Source organism: Euprymna scolopes, chromosome 35 (genome assembly GCF_053919585.1).
Source record: "Euprymna scolopes isolate OS-2025 chromosome 35, ASM5391958v1, whole genome shotgun sequence".
Lineage (NCBI taxonomy): Eukaryota > Metazoa > Mollusca > Cephalopoda > Sepiida > Sepiolidae > Euprymna > Euprymna scolopes.
The window spans coordinates 72,771,465-72,793,617 of NC_136516.1; the positions used below are offsets into that span (position 1 = coordinate 72,771,465).

Here is a 22,153-nt window from a genome sequence, read left to right on the forward strand (position 1 = left end):
ATTTTTACGATATTTTTAGGGTCAGTGTGAAATTTTATGCTCTTTCCAAGAAATTGAATATAATATTTTAGACAAACGTTTTTTTTTTTTTTTAAATTCACGCCTCCCCTCCATTTTCAAGTGGCTATTAAAAAGTAAATAATTCATTTACTCACCAAAGTTTTATATATCACAAATTGAAGATAAAAGATCAATAAATAATATATTCAAATTTAAAACAAAAGAAGTAGTGTTTTTTAGAAATTTACCTGTAAAGTCCGAAGTTTAAAACCTTTTTTTTTTTAAACCATGTTGTTTGTTTTTTCTTTTTTTTTTTTTTTTTTTAATGAAACCTTGGTCCTTGCTCCTTTAATTGAAAAAAAAAATTAGGGCTTGAATTACATTTTCGAGTAGTTATAAGCTTGGAAAGATAGGGCATTGAATTAATTCACGCCTCCCATTTTGGAATGTCTATTAAAAAGTAATTAATTTACTCACCAAAGTGTTATATATCACAAATTGAAGATAAAAAATGAATAAATAATATATTCAAATTTAAAACAAACAAAAAGTAGTGTTTTTTAGAAATTTACCTGTAAAGTCTGAAGTTTAAAACCTATTAAAAAAAAAAACATGTTGTTTGTTTTTTTGTTTTTTTTTAATGAAACCTTGGTCCTTGCTCCTTTTAATTGAAAAAAAAATAGGGCTTGAATTACATTTTTTGAGTAGTTATAAGCTTGGAAAGACGGGGTGGAATTATTCAATATTTTTCACGAAATATCTGACACACCTAGTGCAGCAACCTACCATAATACCACAATGAAGAAAAAACTTAAAAACGAAGCATCTATATTCACTGCAGAGACTATAGCTATTGACCTAGCACTTGACATAATTTCAGAGGAAACTACTATAAACTTCATCACCGATTCTCTATCAGTCTTACTATCTATACAAAACCAAAAACAAGAGAATCCACTAACAATAAAGTTATTAGAAAAAATCAATACTCTCTCAACCACCAAAAACATTATTTTTGTCTGGATCCCCAGCCATGTGGGAATCAAAGGCAATGACAGGGCAGATACAGCTGCAAAAAAATCTTCACATCTCCCAACTGACAATTATAAGATTCCTCATACTGTCCTTAGACCCCAGATAAAAGCACACATACAAAGAAAATGGCAACTATGATGGAATCAACATGAAAGCAGCAAACTATACTCCATAAAACCTAAACTTAAGGAACGATATCCAAACACCAAAAGATCATGCCGAGAAGATATAATACTGACTCGACTACGCATAGGACACACCAATATAACCCACTCATATATACTCAATGAAGAATCAGCACCAGAATGCATCCCATGCCAAGAGACGCTCACAGTGGAACACGTCCTAGTTAAATGTACTGACCTTGCCCCAACCAGAAAACTATACTATGTGGAAAACAATATGGAGGACCTTTTTGAAAAAGTCAACCCAATGAATATCCTATCATACCTAAAAAAAGTAAATCTATATATGAAAATCTAAGAAAACCTAAAGACATCCATATATACATACTCAACTATAAATACAACATCTGAAATATGCACACAACTAATCTCTTTTGAAAAACTCTTCCGACTTTTAATGGACCCCCCCCTCCAAAAAAAAAAGGCTGAAAAAGTCATTAAACCCATTCAATCCAATCCAAACACATTTTCCTTTCATACAGTAGATTTTACACTTTTTTAAAATTAAAGCTGAAATAATAAAGTAAATATTTATATGTATACACTCGAAACAAAAATGATACTGTTATATAATAATATTTAATTCATTTTTCCTTCCTCTTTTTAAAACCATCTCTAGGAATTGGATCTGGTTTTCCAGTCTCTACACTCTCTTGTCATCTTAGCTAAAGCCACGGTTGCTTCCAATACTGTACAGATACCTCCATCATTGTTGGACATGTCCATCTTGTTCCATGGTGAGTATTGACATTTTTTTTTTTTTTATCATACTTTAGTTGATAAACTGCAAAAACTTCTTCCGAATCATCTGTATGAATGCCATAGAACTTAAACTGAAATTCTCCTCAAAGGATGTTCAAGTTCCACAAAGTTTATATTCCAAAGGAATTATTCTAATAAAGAATAATTGGTACTTGTACAGTTTAATCAAGACATTAAATAATTAAAATATCGGAAGAAAAGTTATATTGTACGTATCCGTTATGGAATGAAGTTCTCCGGAAAAAAAAAATTCACTTAATTTGATCAAGTAGTTTTTATTTTACAGCGAAAAAACAATTTTTTATGATACTGATCAAAAGGTAGCCATGTGTCGATTTTTAGTAAGAAAAGCTACTATTTAGGATGGGGAGGGGGGGGGCTTTAGACTGAGTTATCTTCCCATAGCATGGTCTAAAAATCCAAATATGGATGCCTCTAGTGCGCTGTCATAAAAACACGTTTTTCCACTGTAAAAAAAACAAAAAAAAACTACTTGATCAAATTAAGTGAATTTTTTTTTTTTTTTTTTTTTTTCAGAGAACTTGTCCAAAATGGATACGTACAATATAATTTTTTTTTTCAATATTTTAATTTTTTTTAATGTCTTGATTAAACTGTACAAGTACTGAATAATTTAAAGTGAACTAATCTGTTCCCAGCAAAATGAAAATAAAAAGACGTCTGAGCAATATTATGTAGATAGTATGTTTGAAAGCGTGTACACTAGTTATCTATATTTTGTGAATATTCTCTTTTGCAAATCTTGTGACAATGACTTGCAACCAGCATGCTGTGTAGTTATTATTAATAAAGCTTACTAACTTTATTTTTAATGAAGCCTGCTTGATTTACTGGTAAAATCTTAGTGTTTTATGAAAATGTAGAAATCTGCAAATATAATCTAGAATTACTTGGATTTGAATTCAACATGAATACAAAGGTAATTTATTTTGTTTATCTTTCTTATTTTTACTTTTTTTACAGATTATAATTGATATTTCTTGCCTATTAAGTAAATATATATCTTGTGTAAAAATGTTAATGAATTTCTTGAAAATATAAAAAAGGAAATCAATTAATATTGGACTAATCACACTTTTACATAAACAACTGTCATGAATGAAAAACAATAAAATTCGGGCAGATCTGATAATTTACAAATGAAAAGTTTATAAATTTCATAAATTTTATTTTATTTTTTTTTTTCAAATTTCATAAATGCTTTTTAAACATGTCGCAAATACTTTTTAAAACAGTCATAAATGTCTTTTCTTTTTTTTTTCTTTTTTTAACAAATTACAATATTTGCCAAGTAAGAAATTTTTTTTTTTTTTTAGTTAGCAATTCTTTTGGTACATTTATGCATTCAATATTAAATGAAAACGAATCAACATTACTTTTGGGAAATCACACAGAAATCATTCATATAATCAAAAGGACTTGTGTGTAAAATAAGTATTTAATTAAAAAATGCAATTAAAATTATACAAAAAGAAAGTAAAACAATTATTACGGATACTAAACAATAATTTTTAATTTATTTTGAATTAAAAATAAGCCAAAATTCTTTCCAAATTTCTACTTTTGAGGTTAATATTTTGCTATGTCATACATTTAATATAGAAATTCTCTTAGCTACAATTTATAACAGTGATTCTCAAATTTAGCAGGATATCTGGGATTCCATTAAAAATCAGATACTTTTTGTATTATTTGGATTCTTCCAACTACTGTTCTTACCTTCAGTGTTATTTGCACAACGTTTCAGTCGCTATTACCTCCAACCTTCTTCAGGTGTATCTTGTCGAACTCAGGAATGTTTCTGTTGAACTTAGAAATCTGGACGGAATTTCAAACGGACCTCTTTATTTACTTCACTGGAGTAATGCTATCGTTTTGTCAGCCATGACTAGATAGCAATCTTAAGTTAAACAAGATACACCTGAAGAAGATTAGAGATTACATTGACTGAAATGTTATGTAAATGACACTCAAGAAGAGAACAGTAGTCTGAAGATTCCAAATAATACGAATAACCAATCCTTATCTCAAAAATTCAGAAATGCAGATATTTTTTGTTTTATTCTAATAGTACTTCAGTGTCTATTTCAAACTAAAACTGATACTATTTTTTAAGTTATACCAATATGATACAGTTACTAGCACGATACCTCTATTATTTAATGGTTTATCCATTTCATTTTCTGAAGAGATTTCACTTTGAACTCTGGTCTCTACAGTAATATCCTGTATTTTTTAATCTATTATATAAAGGGCAAATGTCTGTATGTCCAGGTAAAACTTGAAAAATCCACAACAAACACCCACAAAGTTTATATATATATATATATATATATATATATATATATATATATATATATATATAATTCTAAGCTACATAACCCTGGATGCATAATATCTGAAATTAAAAAGAAAAAAAGATGCATTATTGTTATTACTCAGTAACCGTGCTAGTTTATATATAGCATTTCAAAAATATTATTTGCATCCCAAACTCTAAAACTTAATAACAATTTAAGCTTACCATAGCAGCCTTTTCTTTCTTGAATCCAAGCAGTATCCTGTCACATATAGGCTGCTGCCACATAGTCACTACAAAGTTTGGTGGAAATTATGACAGCTGTTTGCATGACATGGTAAAAAAAAAATGGAAGAAAGTAATCTGGCTTCTTTTCATATGAGATAGAACCAATACAGCAATGATTCGTCCCCACTTGGAATACAGGTCCCTAGTGTTTGCCTGAGTTGGCAAGGTGTTCTCATATTCTCTTGAACGTCTACAATATCTTACTATCAGATATATACTACATATTCTCTGCTGCAATCATGTTCCCTCTGGAACTGCTTGGATTAGATCTGCTGTCTACTTGCCAGAATGTAACAATAACTTTTGTTGCCTAAAAAAAAAAAAAAAAAAAGATTATTTCATGGTTCTTGCTCCACCGCAATGCTTAAATACCACACTGTGCTGCGGCTGAATAGACTAAACTTGTGATGATATATATTCACATTAGACCCTCTACATAATCACACTTGTGTTTGCTCAGAAATGTACTGGCAACCTCTTTTCACATTGTGTTCTGTAGTTCTGAACGTGTTGCCTCAGAATTGTGTGAATGAACATATATTACTGTCACATTTTCAGAGTTCTGTATTGGCTAACTATGGTGATTTTCCTAAGCTTTGTGCATTCCCTAATTAGGTTAGTAGACTCTGTCTGTTGCTAACGGTTTTATGGTCATGTCTTAATAAAAGAAGAAAACAAAAAGCAAAATTATAAAGTTCATTAGAGGATTTAGGAAGATCTGAATGATCGAGTAGTTGTTGAGAAATGGAATTACATAGACGCATTATTATAATATCATCAAGCCATAATCAAGATGTAAAAAAAAAGAAGTTTGGGCAGCTCTGAGGATAAATGTTTTTTGTGTGAGTGTATATTATCAGATATCTTTTCTCTTTTCTTCCTCTTGTGTGCATATTATTTCTTATTCATTAGAGAAAGATTGATGAGAGTCTAGGAAGAAAGAACTTATTTCAATGTACTTATTTTGGTGACAAGGTCATAATTTCTAGCTTCCCTAGCTGGTTGTATCTCTTTAAATATGTATAATGGTATGAGATTCTTGGTACTTAGACTTTATGGTGTGACTTTGTAACAGCGAGGTATCAACATTTCCTCTCTTATCTGAAATTCATTGTCATGCTTGTCAACAAATCAATTTTTTAAAAATGCCATTTTAAGCAAAAACGATATTACATACTTAATTGTCATGTCGAAAATAGTAATATATCCAAAAATCACAGAAATTCATTGAGCAGAAGAACTTGTTTTTTTAGTAAAAAAAAAAAAAAAGTCTATCACTATAAACAACAAATATTGCATGCCATGCACAAATGACCTAAAATATTCATTCCAAGTTATGTCCCCTGTGTGTGAACTCTTCACTGTCTGCTTTATAATGTCTAAGAAACATACAATTTTACCCAATTCTCCATAAAAATTACTTTTAAATATAAACAACTTTCTACTCAATAAATTTTCGTAATTTTTGGATATATTACTATTTTAGACATGACAATTAAGTATGTAATATTATTTTTGATTAAAACAACATATTTTTTAAAAAAAATTGACCTTCATCGCTTACAATTTATCATAATGCTCTTTTTTTTTTCTCCACTAATTATGTCAAAGATGCTTAGCTAACTTTTTCACCTTAATCTTAGTGACATAATGTTTACTTTTTTGGAATGGCTGACTTTATTATAAGGTTTGAACCTTAATCCATCTGGATCACATCCAGCAATCTTATTCTTATAAATAAGTTGACCAACACCTTTTTTATCAACTGTTTGATCAAAATGGGTTAAATATAAAATTTTAGCACCATCCCGGTTACCAAATCTGAAATAAGAAATTTTGATCAGTGTTAATCTCCCAAAACTAATTTATTTTTTTTTTGGAATATTTTCATAAAATTTGAATGTAAAAAGTGGATCTTCTCTTTATAAATGTTAAGTTTTTTTCTCTAATAAATTTTTTCTAGATTACTTAATATAGCTTACTATGACAGGCAATTTACTTTTTAATGTTAGTGTTTTTCAACTTAATCTGCATAATATTGTGTGCTTATGTAAAAACAATCCCATCTTCAAGAAAAAGGAGCTGAGCAATCGATATAGTGGGTTTAATATTGTTTTAAGTTGTCTTTTACAGTAAAAAGGTCTAAATTGAAAATTTTAGCAAATGAGATCCATCTGTTTTTACATGGTCCAAATCAGATTTTATTGATTTACTATTGAATGAAAGATCTAGCTTCACCTGGACTTTATGAATCATATTATGAAGATTCAGTGTGTCAGCTGTTGAAATGAATTTTATATGAACAGTCAATTGTGCTTCATGTCATTTTTGTACATTCCTTTTGAGAAGTAATGGAATTCTGTCCAATCTTTAGGCTGGCTTGATTTAATAATTATTGCTTCCATTATGATTAACTAGCATTACCCAGTCATAAAATACGCTTAAATATGATATTTTCATTTGTCCAGATTTCGTATATATTATTATAGTTGTGATTTCAAAAGTAAAAAAAAAAGTATTTGGGTGCCATCAGCTAGAATTGAAACTAAAAGTAAAACTGTAGCATTCAAAGCTGGTGATGTTACCACTGTACCAATGTGATACATATATGTGATTAAAAATAAACTGAGATGAATCTACAAAATATATAACAATTTTTTTCATTTTGACCCCTTAAAACTATTTTAACTGGCTAAAGACTCATAAAAGAATGGTTCATAAAAAAATCCGATCATTTGAGGCCCCTAACACTGCTCTACGACTTTTAGTTTCAGAAGAGATAGTTTTAAAATATGGAGACAGACAGACATAGTGCTTTTTATATATTAGATTTTATATTTACCTTAAGACGACATTACATTTGTAAGGACTTTTCACTTCTTTGAAGCCTACAATTTTTACTTATACACTGCGAATTGGTTCCTGAACCAATAGGCAACATGATCGCAAATTTTCTGGTTTTTTTTTTCAGCAAATTTTAAACGGTTATAAATTTGTGGCTAATTAAGCTACCAAAATAAATTTGGTATCATTGTTTATGTTTTGCAAAGATCTATGTGCTTGCATTAAAAAATTTTTCATTATATCTTATAAAAAATTTAATGCAAACACGATTTTATTTTTTATTTTATTTATTTATTTATTTTTTTTTTTTTAGATATAATGAAAAAGAATTTGTTAGTTGGGGATACTTATTTTTATATGACTTAATTGCTTCTAACCTGCGATCCTCATCCACATTTTGCTTTGCACTTGCATTTCCGCATCTGACACTGTTTCTTCCCTAGTTTTACTTTTGTGCATCTGAGAGGCAGGAGAGATGGCATTACTCTCCCATTATTTCATTACTCAATAGCAATGTTACCCCTCTCATGGAAAGTGTATTTGCAACTTCGATTGTGGTAGCGTGCTTGTGTGACTTCACTGCACGAGCTGTGATTGTCCACTCATTGTGCTGGTCCAAGGTTGTTGCTCTCTTGCGATACAGGTCAGTGTCAATTGTGTGATCGCAGTCAACACTACAAAAAAAGGATTCTTCCTTTAAATCAAATTACAATTTCTGTTTAAAAATGAGTAACAAAGTTTGTTTTTTTCTTTGAAAGTTATACAATAATACTCGTTTTCTTCTGCTGAATAACAGACTTGCAAATCCATACAATCTCTTAGCTTAGAGCCCAAGTTCTATCTTGCTTGGAGATTTGGTTTTTATGGCATATCAACCATCCATGGGTTATTTAATGTTGAATAAAGATGTCAAATGTGATTCTATTTGTAGGGTGATTATTTATATTATTAGAATATGCTACCCCTAAAATTGCATTACTCTGACAAACATTCCTAGAAAACAATTATTCTTAAAGAAAATTTTACAGAGAAAATACCATCATTACTCTCAGAACCGATTGATCAGAACTCTAGTCTCCTGTCTCACAAAAGTGGAGTGTTGCAAGTCACCTGACCATGGATTGCTCAGCCACCAGGATCTCATCCTAAGACATCAAAGGTCATCTATTGGTAGCTTTTTCTTCCTTTACCTTTTCTACACCGGATTGAAATCAGGGAATTTTGTGCCCCAGGGCAATTTGCTTGGACAGGCACAAAACCTGAACTGATCATGAGATGCCCAGAAAATCAACTGTGAGACACATAGTCAATCAGTTGACCCCCATTTGCTCGAATGAATATATATATATATATATATATATATATATTCATTCAGGTCTCTTAGGATAGATCAGGCAACTTTTACCTGGTGGGGGGAGGGACTACTGCCTAGAGGTTTCATATTTGGATGCTATTAAATTTGGAAAACCCTGAATGAGTTATGACTACAGCAAGGAACCATTTCTTTAATTTTTATTTTCTTGTAGACCAATCGAATTCTGGGTAGTCAAAACTCTGGACCAGACATGTTTCTAAATTCTTGTACAATTTCTTTTCTCTTGATCAAATATTTTAACTATGTGCATGCATTACAACTCACTATGGATTCGTCAAACATCCAGTTTTGTCAGCATAAAAAATGCGTTGAACTGAATTCTCATCTTTTACTCAAGTTGAAAAAATACTTTTACTCAAGTTGAAAAAATAATTTCAACGTTTCCTCTTTGAGGTTTTCAGATTTGGCTTGCATTAACACCTTGGGTTTTTCTAATCTGACATGATTATTCCACCTTTTTTTTTTTTTTTTTTAAGCTGATAAGCTAGTTCTCCTAAAAGATTGTTTTTAAACCATTTTTCCATTCTGCCACAACTGTCTAGGTAAGACATAATCATGAGCTTTATTTCTTCAGATCCAACAGGCCAAGCGAGAAATGGACATTTTTCTAATGCAATAAGAATCAGCACCTCTTCCTTTTCTGTTAGTAAACTTTTGCCTCTAAGTTTAATTGGAGTCTGCATTAATTGTCGATGGATAGTTTCTTGTAGTATCCTTTTTAGCTTTGACAGGCATTCCAGAATCAAAGAACACAGTAGCTGCATTCATATTTGATCTCTGTTTTGCATTTGTAATTTCTTAGAATCTCTAAAACAAAATATATTCATAATGTATATACTCTGTTTCAGAAGGTCACAAATATGAAATGACAAGCATAAAATAAATCAATACAATCTCTGGTCATGGTCACAGCAGGCATCTTCCGAAACAACAATAACTAAAGCTCGCTCAATGCTATGGGAATCATTACGCACCTCCAAAGTTATATGTAAAAATACAAAATGCCTACTTCATGTTGGAAAAATCTTGCTTCGAATCAAAAAATTAAAAAGGGGGCTTTGCAATAATACTTACCTATAACCTTTTAACTTCAAGAATATCATGCACTACTTTCTTCATCAGAGTAGAACAAAAAGAATGCTACCGCTTCAATGATTATGTCAGAAAGATACTGACTGATTCAACCCATAATCGATACACCAAGCTCTGGGGAAAAAAACAAAGTTAGGAGAAAATAATCATTGGTGACCCACTTCACCCCGGGTTATTCTAATAATTTAATGAAGGGATATCATAGTAATTTAATTTAATTTTCAAAATCCTATTTAAAGTTTTAAAAAATCGAAAGTATTTATGGGATATAAATTTCAAAATTTTGTGAGACTTTAATCGATTTTATTGTGAACCAGATAAAAAAAACAAAAAACATTTTAAATGAAATATATTCCTACATTGAATTATCTTTCCAGATAAAAAAAAAAATTTTTTTTATGAAATGTATTCCTTCATTGAATAATTTTTTCAGAAATGTAAATATTTTCTTATAGGAAATTAAATCAGAGAAAAAGAGAGGTGGAATGAGTGCAAGGGTTGGGGAGGGGTGAAAGTAAAGATACAATTAGTAAAATATGACACTTTTTTTTTTTAGTGATTCACTTACTCAACTTGCTAAAAGGTGGGGCCCAAAAGGATCCAGAACTCTGTGTGCTATGCTCAGGCAAGGATCATGTACTCATATACACTTTGATCACAGAACAAGATGAGCATCTGAAAATGTAGGTCTACTGATTGATGACCTAAATTTTAAATTCCTTGAATCTCTTCTTTATCCAGAGAATATTTGATCTTTAATCTTGGATACACCAATCATTGGTCATGTTTACTGCAAAAAGAAAAAAATATATATCTGCATTCATTATTTATTCATGAAAAACGTGTCATCACGATCATAAAAGTTTTATTGTCTAGTGACCAAGAAGCTTATTCAGTTATAATTATCTTTTGCTGACCATTCCATTTCTGTTTCTCAGGAGATTCGCTTGCCCATTTTTGTTTTAATCTCTAATCTGTCAGCTGATTCGTTATATTGGCATTCAATATTTCTTATTTGACCTGTTTTTGTTTTATTTTGCTACAAGTGCTCCGAGATACATGTACGAGGACTGTGGATTTCCTGATTTTTAGCAAAAGGTGGATTTTCAGTTAAAGTGTTAAATTTTTTAAAAGAGTAGGAAGTGGGCTTTGGGTTTATTTTTTGTAACCTCATAACTCTCGCTTCATTTATTTTGTCCTTTAGTCCTCATATTCCATAAGTGACATTTCTAACAATGGGGGAAGAATTGCTCTTTTTGGGGTTGCAATCTATCCATCTAACACTTGAAAAACTTTTTAAAAAATTTTCCTTACATCAAGTGGATTTATTCCTTGTCTAAAGTGATTTCCATTTAAAAATAAAAATTTTTTAAAATGTGAGTCTCTGCTTTTTGGTCGAAATCCACTTTTTTTTTTTTTTTTTTTTTTTTTAAGAAAAAGTTTATTTCTTCCAAAATCATTAGTCTTGTGGCTGAATTTTTTTTCTTGTTCTCTCTCTCCCTCTCTCTTTCTTTCTCCATCCGTTTTTTTTTTTCTTTTCCTCTTGTCTTGCCTTACTTCTCTCTGAAAACTGAAAATGTTCATTTTGTTATGAAAGTTAAGACTACAAACAATTCATGATGCAGATAGGGTGTGGGATGGGTTGAAGACTTTTTTGTCAAAGAATGACTTGCTCTCCCCCCTCCCATCATATGTGTACTTAGGTGGGTGGGGATGTCTTTCTTTTTAATTTTGTCTTAGTTGAAACTGAAAATGTTAACAAATAATTTTTTTTATAAGTAAAGCTAAATCACAGTAAATAAATGAAGTGGTAAATGATTTTTTTTTTTTTTACAAGGGAATAACCACTTATCAAGGTCCAGAGGCCACTCGACGATAAAGGTTAAAGAGTGTACAGTGGTCAAAATTACTATATCAGTAATTGTTAGTTGATGGGCAGAAATCAGAGGCTCTCAGTATTAATGCTGGAATTCCTCAGGGGTCCATCCTGGGCCCAACTTTCTTCCTAATCTACATTAATGATTTTCCAAATCATATTCTTCCATCAATGATGGAGTATTGTTGCCACATCTGGGCTGGAACTGCTAGAAGCAGCTTATCCTGCCATGACAGAGTTCAAAATAGATTTCGTAACTTAGTGAGGGATGTCCTTTTCTCTTCCCTGCAACCTCTTTCTCACAGAAGAGACGTTGCGAGCCTGTCTCTGCTTTATCGTTATTTCCATGGCAGGTGCTTGTCTGAGCTTCAATCTATGGTCCCTCCCCGCCAAACTTTCACAAAAAACACTCGTCTATCTAAAACCACTATCAATAGTTTCTCACATTCTTTATCTGTACCTAAACCTAAACGTAGATTCCATGAACAAAGCTTCTTTCTTAGAACTGCATGCTTGTGGAACTCTCTTCCGTTGGCCTGCTTTCCAGCTGACTACAATCTGATTGTCTTCAAGTCCAATGTAAACAAATTCTTGATAAACCATCCCCCTAAGTAATCCAACTTACAAAAATTCAACTACTTATGTTTACTACGTTATAATCACATTGACTAATGTATACCCACTAACCCTTATCCTTGAGTGACCTCTGGGTCTTGATAAGTGGTGATTCCTGTGGTTAAAAAAAAAAAAAAAGTGAAAATTGGGTAAATTGGATTACTTAAGGGGAACGGCTCATCAAAAACGTGTTTACATTGTCAGCTGGAACAGAAGAGGGTTCCACAGGTGTGCAGATGTGATTGGATGAAGGGGGTTTCTATTTCTAATTGTACCTCCACACACGTGTGCAGAGGTTGGGGTAGAAGAACCTTGTTGAGAAATTCAGCTTTTTTTTTTTGTGCAACTGCCCACTCCTATCCTTGAATCATAGCAAGTTTTCCATCATAAACCTGACCACTTTATATGTAAACGTTTCATTGTTGCATGGAGGGCTCCATTTTATAAGGTCTTTATTTCTCTTGTCACGGTTCTTGTATGATAAGAAACTAATCTTCTCCGTTTGTTAATTGTTGTGCCTACTAGATTTGTACATTTATTGAGGAAAAGCTATATCATTCATTTAGCCTTTATGTTAATTATTTTTTTTCTACAAGTGAATTAAGGTTGTTTAGTTGCTGTGCATTGTGGGTATTTTTTATGATAGTTAAAAATTGACACATTGGTACTTGTACAGTTTAATTAAGACATTAAAAAATGAAAATATCAATGAGAAGGTTATATTTTACGTATCCATTATGGAATGAAGTTCTCCGCAAAAACAATTTATGATACAGAGCAAAAAGGTTCGTTTTTTTTTTTTTTTTTTTTTTTTTTAAGAAGAAAAGCTAGTATTAAAGATGGGGAGACGCTTTAAACTGAGATATCTCCCGGTGGCGTGTTAAAAAAATTCAAAGATAGCTACCTTCAACGCACTGTCATAAAAACATGTTTTCCCTCTGTAAAAAAACCCCAAAAAACTGCTCGATCAAATTAAGTGAAATTTTTTTCGGAGATCTTCAATTCAAAACGGATCATACAATATATAACTTATTTTCGATAATTTCATTTTTTAATGTCTTGATTAAACTGTACAAGAACCGACACATCTTTACCATAAAAGTTGGCCTTTTTCAGTTTTTTGTTTTTTTTTAATCTCAATACAAATTCCATGTACAAAGTTACTTTTTTAGATCGGCTTGCTCGTGGAATTCTGTTCTACTTGCCTGCTTTCCAGCTGACAACAACATGGTTCAGTGTAAACAAGTACTTGTTGAGCCGCCCGTTTAAATAATCAAATGTACCCAATTTCCACCACTAATGATCACTACACTTATTAATCCTTATCTTCGAGTGGCTTTTTGGGTTTGATAAATGATGACTCTCTTGTAAAAAAAAAAATGTCCTAACATGGAGTAAGTATGGTGCTCCTGCATCTTTTGACCAGCAGCTGATAAGAACCGCTGGAACCAGCCAAGCGCTGATCAAATGTTAAAACACTGGGGAGGGGAAGGGAAGGGAAGGGTACTAGTTTTTTTTTTTTTTTTTTTTTTTGTAAAAAAAAAAAAAGTAATGAAAGAGTGATATTACTTTTTATTTTTCACATCGTTTGGCTTGAAAAAAAATTCAAAAAACAAACTTTAACAAAAACAGTCACACATTTTTCTAACAATTCCTGAAAGTTAAAAAAATAAAAAATTTTTTTAAATATTTATTAAACTTAAGGTAAGTTTTTCGTTATTGCTACTTTTCTTGAAACAAAAAAAAAAATTATTGCAACTTTTCCGGAAAAAAGTATAAAAAACAGTAAATAGTATAAACTTCCATAAAAACATTCACATAAAAACATATTGTAACTTTTCTTGAAACAAAAATCTAATTTATAAAACTCACTGTGTGTATGTCCATATTTTCAAACTCTATCTCATCTGAAACTAAAAGTCACAAGCGGCGATAAAGGCCTCAAATGATTGGATTTTTTATGGACTGTTCTTTTATGTGTCTTTACCTGGTTAAAATAGTTTTTCAGGGGTCAAAAATAAGTCAAAGTTGAAAAAATCGTTATACATTTTGTAGATTCATCTTAGTTTATTTTTAATCGGTTCATATGCGTGCCATGTTGGTACAGTGTTAACGTCACCAGCTTCGAATGCTAGTTTTGCTTTCGGTTTCGATTCTAACTGATGGCAGCCAAATACTTTTTTTTTTTTTTTTACTTTTGAAATCATGACGATAATAATATATACAAAATTTGGACAAATTATAATATCATATTTTAATGTATTTTACCCCCCTCTCTTTCTCTTTCTCTCACCCCACCCCCGTTAGTATAAATACATAAAAACTAAAAAAGTTATTGTAACTTTTCTTGAAAAAATAAAAGCATAAACAGTATAAACACCACTTATCAAGGCCCGAAGGCCACTTGAGGATAAGAATTAATGAATGTATAGTAGTTATTGAGGTAACAACGTAATTATAGTTAGTGCTGAAAATGGCGTAGAAATGGATTATTGAGGATGGGGGCTCAACAAGAACTTGTTTGTTAATCGTTGACTTGAAGACTACCTATTGTAGTCAGCTGGAAAGCAGGCTAGCGCAACAGAGTTCCACAAACCTGCAGTTCTAGGAAAGAAGCTTTGTTCATAGAATTTGTTTAAATTTAGACACAGAGAGTGGTGGAAACTGTTAATGGTTTTTGCAGCTAAACGCATACTTTTTATTTTGTTTTGCGGGGGAAGAGCCTAGATTGAAATTAGGATGAGTACTATCCATGAAAGTAACAATAGAGCCAAGACAGACTTGCTACGTCTCCTCTGTAAGAAAGAGGTTGCAGGGAGGAGAAAAAAGTATCACCTACTGGGTTTCACAGCAGGACATGGTGCTCAGAGCAGTTCCTGACCAGGTGTGGCAACACTGCTCCATTTTAGGATGTATTTGGTTTTTATACAGGTATAGAATTGTGTCGGGAGTGATAACTTTTGGAAAGGTAGAATGATACAATAATTTTTCCAGAAACCTTAGCAACAGATTCAATGTAAGTCTTCTGTTTCAGGTCAGGAATTAAGGTTAGAGCCTTCTTGTCGAAGCAGGGAGCTTCTTTGAAATGAGAGCCATTTTTATATCAATTGGAGCTAAGTGGCAGATGAGAGCATTTATGGAGAAAAGATAAAAGCTTATTTTTGGATGCGTTAAAATTTGCTCAAGGTCGGAGGAGAGAGACTCATAGAGACCTTGAATAGACTTAGAATGCGATTTGGGAGATTGTTAATGGAGATAAGAGTTGAGCTCAAGATGGATCCTTAAGACACACCGGCTTTGGATTTCTGCTCATCGACGACTACTTGTATAAACCTATCGGAGAGAAAAGATGTGAGGGTTGAGACATTTCCAGGTATTCCATAGCTGGAAATCTTGTGAAGTAGACCTCTATGCCAAACTCTATGAAATGGCTTTGATATGTCAAGAGCTATTGCTCTAGAGAGGAAACCCCCATGGATAGATTCCCTGATTCTATGTCATCATCTACATTAGCTGTAGATCTTGCAGGACAGAAACCATATAGTTAGTTGCTGAGGTGGTTGACAATTTCTCTATTTAACATGGGTCCAAGCAACTTACCCATAACACAGATGACTAATGCACAAAAGCAATCTCCAGTAGTTTTAAATACTAGACAGACTGAACAGATTAATGAGGTTTTCCAAGGTGTTGGGAAGCATTTCTCCTTTAGGCATCGATTGAACAGCTTTGTAAGAATTAGCACTAGTTCTTGTTGCAGCTTTTTGAGTACTATAACTGGAATATTGTCAGGACCAGTTGTTTTGCTGACGTCAATGTTCTTGCAAAATGTGTCTATAATGATCTTTGAAGGGTGTTTACGTCAAGTAAATTAAGATTATTCAGTCAGTATGTATTGTGGGAATTTGTAATCAATGTTCAAAATTTGTTTTGGATACAAGTTGTGCGTGTTTTTTTTTGTTTTTTTTGTAAATACAATTTTGATTAATTAATACTGAATTTTTCAATACTTAACATTATCTTTGCTTAATATTGCAATGGAATATTTAATTATAACATTTGGTTTTGTTAATTGATTATTTTTAATAATTTTCATAATTTTATTCTCTCAATTTTGATTTTTTTCTGTATTTTGTTTTTCTTGGTTTTCTTTCTTCTTTTTTTTCCTTTTGAAATTTTACTTCTAGAACAAATTTTCCTTTTCTTATTGTCTCAATTTCCCATGAGGCCACAATATAACAAAAAGATTTCATTTTAAAGAATAAGTTTGATGTTTGTGCATTATAATTGGACATCAAGAAAATGTATTTTAGATAAAAAAAATTTTAAATTATGAAAATGATTGAGTAGAAGATCGATTAGAAGTATTTAAAAAAAAATCAAAACATTCTTATTCTCATATATTCTCAATCCATTATTTTATAACTTGAAATCACCAAAGTTAAGTGAAACAAATCAGTTAAGTCGGTTTGTTATACAGAATTGGATGTAATAGAATAAACAAAAAACTGCATTACTTGATAAATTTAATTTTTTCTTGTAATTATTTTTATTACTATTTTTGGAAATTTTGAAATTTTTACTAATTTCAACATGACATGTAATTACGTAATACGTTTTTATTTAAAATGCATTGTTTTGATATCCGATTATAATGCACAAAAACTGTAAGTCCTACCAGTTAGAATATCAAAGTTGGATCTTAAAGAGTGCAAAGTGTGTAGATCCAAATCTAAAAAAAAAACGGATTTTGTCATTTTTTTATATTGCTTCTTTTCACAGCAAAATTATTATTCGAAAAAAAAAAAAAAAAAAGTTTTTAAAATCCGATTAATCGTCATTGTTTTCTCAGGTTTTATTTTCTCAACCTGTTTTAAAATATTTGTATTGAATTTTTCAGACTACTGTTCTCATCTTGAATGTTATTTTTACAACATTTTGGTCGATGTAACCTCCAACCTTCTTCAGGTGTATCTTGTCAAACTCTGGAATCTGCACGGAATTTCGTACTGAACTCTTTAATTACTCTATGGGGGTAGCATGCTCTTGTTCCATCAGCATGATTGAGTAGAAGTCTTAAGTAATTCACAATTATATTTTTGAGTGTCGCTTGCACTGAAGATTGAACCTTCAACCTTGAGAAGAGTGTAACTTACAACTGAATTTCACCAACTACTTTATTCATTACACCACGGGTTCTTGCGATTCCTGAGTTCAACAAGATACACCTGAAGAAGCTCAAAGAGTTCCATTCATCCAGCACGGCCATAGCCGAGATTGAACTAACTACACGAGTTTGTAGTGTAATTCAAATTTTGTCGGTAGCTGAATACTTGATGCTTCACCAGGGCTATCAAGGGTATTTTTTATTGTGACTGCATCATTAGATGGCGTGCCTACCAAGGCTTAAGAGAGTCCCATCTACTTTCGAGAGAAGGATAGACCACGCCAGTTTCACAACCTGGTATTTTTTACCTCGCGGTATATATAGCGCCTCACCTTCCGAAATGGTCACTCAACTGGTACTGTTGCTTAACTTCAGTGATCTGACGAGAACCGGTGTGTCAAGATGATTGTGCCATCAAAGGGTTACATCAACAAAAACGTTGTGAAAATATTATTCAAGATGAGAGCAGTAGTCCGAAGAATCCAAATCGTATGGATAATCAATCCTCATCTCAAAAATTCCGAAACATAATGTTGTGAAATGCTTTTCTATTCTTGACGGCACCAAAGCAAAATGTCTAATGAAATGGTATTTTTAAGGATTTCTTTCAGTTAAGTCTGAGGTGAAGATTGAGGACAGTGGGGGTAAGTTTAGCATGGCACCTGACCTCCTTTGTGTATCCACACTGTCTTGGTGTTGTTGCCTTGTGATGCTTTATGTCGTAGAAATTTTTGTCAATTATAATTAATCATTAGATTTTTATTTACTAAGTACTTTTTATTGGTAGAATACATTGGCTTTCCTTGTTTGTTTTCCTATGCTTATTTTTCGGTTGTAGTAAAAATATATATAATTGTTTGGTTCTTGTCTATAAATAAAGAAAAATTTGTCTGATTTACGTACCTGTGACAAAATAAAAATATAATATTCCAAAAATCATGTAAATTGATTGAGTAGTTTTATTTTTTTAGAAAGAAAATCATTTTTAAGCGATTAATGGGAATTTGTAGGCATTACAACATAAATCTTGCAAATTTGAATTGAGTTATCTGCCTTTTTTTCCTTTTTTTTTTTTTTAAAGATTGTTTTCAAAATGAACTAGAAGATGCCCATTCTTTTGTTACTCATAAAATTTTATTTTCTTACTTAAATTGAGTAATTTTATTTTTACGTAATTTTTGGAATATGATGTTTCTGTTTTGTCAAAAGTATGTCCATCATACAGATTTTTCTTTATTTTTGTTTTTTAATATCGGGGTAATTCTGACCAAAAACCAATTATTTTCAACAGTCAGACACATAACACAAACCCACATTAGGTCAGCTATCAGCAAAGAATCCTAGATATAAGTTTCACCTACTTTTGTAGGTTACAACATGGCAAAAAACTTTGGGGTTAGAATATATTCTACTGAAAAGATCAAAGGAGAGCAATACTTGCGTGTAGGTTTTTTTTTTTATTATTATGGCTGGCTTGCAATGTGTGGGCTGTGAAAATACGATTATATATAAATTGCCTTTTTAATTATGCAAAAAAAAAAAAATTAAAAAAAAATAAAATTTTTTAATTCAAACCACATTAACCTATCAAGTGTCTCCAAACATTTTTTGATGGTTTCTATAAGCTAAAATTTTAATATCATTTATTTATTGAAATAAATTTCATGTCAATCTAATTGTAACGTTTTCATAAAGAAACGTTAAACAAAGGAAAGCATATCGTCTTTTTATACAAATGCGTACTTGTTGCACTTGTAAAGTGTTGCTAGTGAGTGATCAAGAAATGCAGTTAATAAGTCTTTTTTTACATATGTTCTTTTAGCATGTGTGTATATGGCGCCGTGGACCCCATAATGGTTGCGATCTTCTGTTAACTCAGGTCATAAAACTTATGTTTGGGAACACAAGAAAACTTACAGCACTGAATTTTTTAGATGAAGTGTGAATATTTGTATTAATTTAGATTAACTGGACAATTGTTATCATCTTGAGTGTTATCTGCACAATGTTTTGGTCGATGTAACCTTCGACCTTCGTCAGGTGTAAAAGTCGCCATGTTTTGGCAAGATACAAAAACAGTCTTCTCGTGACGACGAGCAGTTTTACGCATGCGCCAGATGACGTCATGACCTGATTTACTTTAAATAGTTGAAAAACTGAACAAATTTTATGTACGTCGCGTTAGGTCAGTCGATTAGCGCGTTGGTTCATTATCTAAATGTTTTGGGTTCAAATCGTGGTGTGAGATGTCTTCTTTCTTTGTTTTTTTTTTGTTTTTTTTTTTTTTGATTTTTTAAATTTAAATATTGAACCAGTGTTATTTAAGCCATTTTTCACGTAACGTTCGTTTCTCTGGTTTTTTTTTTGGTTTTTTTTACTTCGCTTATCAACCCCCGACCACACACCCAAAAACACCCGGGTACCCACCGATTTTTAAAATTTTAATATCAAAACAGGCTCCTGAACGTTCTAGTTGAGCACAATAAGTGTTAGAATTTATTTTTTCTCAGAAGAAAAAATAAATACATAATAGATAAATGTTACCAAAGGCAAGCTTAATTACTCTTCTACCTATCTGAATGAGTTTTTGTATTTAAACTTATTTTAAGTGTTTTTTGGGTTTTTTTTGTTGTTTTTTTTAAGTTAAGAATAAAGGTAAAGTTAGAACGAAAAATAAAATGGTCTCATTCTGGCCATAGTCAAACTAAGCGCCGATTATCACTTAAAAATAAAAAAAAATACTCCTAGAACATTTTCGCATAATTAATAACATTTATTGGATGTGTTTCTATCAGTATTTTGCTTAATTTTCGATTTTTGAGTGATTATGGAAGCTCGGCTCAACTAAGTCTTGAATGAAACCACCTTTTTGTTTTCCATTCTGACTCCACATTACCTTTATTCTTAACTTGAAAAGCACTTTAAAATAAGTTAAAACACTAAAACCTAAGTAGAAGAATAATTTAGCTTGCCTTTTGTAACATTTATCTGTTTTATATTTATCCCCCCCCTCTTTTTGTTAGTTATTCTGGAAAATCGCCCAAAAATTAAATATAAAAGACGCAAGCTTAAAATAGAAATAGACAAAAACTATTTTGGACACTTGATATTATTAGAACCAGCTTTGCAAATTATGTTTTTGAATTTTTCAGATGAGGATTGGTTATTCATATTATTTGGATTCTTTGTACTATTGTTCTCATCTTAATCATCATTTTCACAATTTTTCGATCGATGTAATCTCTGACTTTCTTCAAGTGTATCTTGTTAAACTCGGGGAATGTTTCTGTTGAACTTGGGAATTTGGATGGAATTTCGAACGGAACTCCAAGGAAAAAAGTTTTTTTTTTTTTTTTTTTTTTTTTTGTGTGAAGTTACCTCCCTTGGGCTGGGCATATGTCATGTTTTCTTTTTTTAGTGATTTTGTGATTAGAAGCATCCAAATGCAGTTTAGTTCTATGCTGGGATGACCAATGATATTATTTTCTATCATATGTGCTGCCTCTTTAAGTTTTCTGATCCGCCATCTTTCTTGTGTATCCAGTATTTTGACATCATCCCACATTGTGGAATGGTTACTCCCTTTCTTCCACACATGTTCAGCTACGGCTGATTTTTTTTTATTTCTGTACATGTGACAGCTTTTCAGTGTTCTTTTAGTCTTTGAGGTAGCGGCATGTTTCACCTTTGTAAAGTTTTTCTTAGTAGAGAAAAAGTATTTTTTTTCAACACCCGAAGAAGGTCACAGGTTGCAGCAACTGAAGCATTGAGAATAATAGTCCGATTAATCAACAAGATTAATCGCAAGAATTGGGAGTGGATGGAGTAAGTTCAGGGAACTAACCAGCAGAGCGTTTCCATTTTTGTTAAAGTGAAGAGTCTATTAGGCATGTGTACACAGTCTGATGATGTATGGAGGTGGAACCTGGTCAGTGAGGGTTGAGGACATGTGTTGCATGGAGAAAAATGATATGCGAAGGGATGTGTGTCAAAGACAGGTTTACATCTGATGAACTCAGAAAGATTAAGTCGGGACAGTATAGGGAGATGTGTGCAAAACAGGAGATTTTGATGGTATGATCACATTGAAAGAATAGATGAGGGTTACTATGTTAGATGTAGAGCAGTTGAGGTAGCAAGTTCAGTTCAGAGGGAGATAACAATGAAAACCTGGGAGGATATGATAAAAATGGACTCGAGAGGAAGATGGATAAATATCTGGTTAAAAATAGGTTGGTTTTGAAGTAAATTTAAAAAGATTGTTCTGTATGTAAAACAAACATGTTAAAGGTGATCATCATAGACCCCCAAATCTTTATCTTTTTGCATGTATTGCATGTTTTATTAGAGCAGGAAAACAATAAAAGGGTTCCCTCTATTCACCCTTTTTTATGTTTAGTTTTTTTTTTCTTATCATAGTGAACATATTTAATTGTCTTGTTTCTTTGTAAAAATAACCGTGCACTTTCAACCATTTTCCTGTTTTTAATTTTTATCATTTATGAAAAATGCACATTAAATTTTTTCCCTTATAATCATTTGAAAACTTTTTACTATTTAGTATATTTTGCATTGTTATTTTTTCATAATATCT

General features: G+C 31.6%; 1 protein-coding gene across 2 annotated transcripts in view; it reads left to right on the forward strand.

Moving 5' to 3' along the window:
* LOC145259925 (condensin-2 complex subunit G2-like) overlaps positions 1-22,153 on the forward strand; it is a 157,853-nt gene that overhangs the window by 29,144 nt on the left and 106,556 nt on the right. Inside the window, exons 3-4 of one of the 2 annotated variants that reach the window (XM_080117885.1) lie at positions 1,840-1,957; positions 18,159-18,203. In XM_080117885.1, the coding sequence (XP_079974011.1) occupies positions 1,840-1,957; positions 18,159-18,203 (163 nt within the window). The remainder of the gene's footprint in view (positions 1-1,839; positions 1,958-18,158; positions 18,204-22,153) is intronic. The other variant, XM_080117886.1, reaches the window with a different exon arrangement.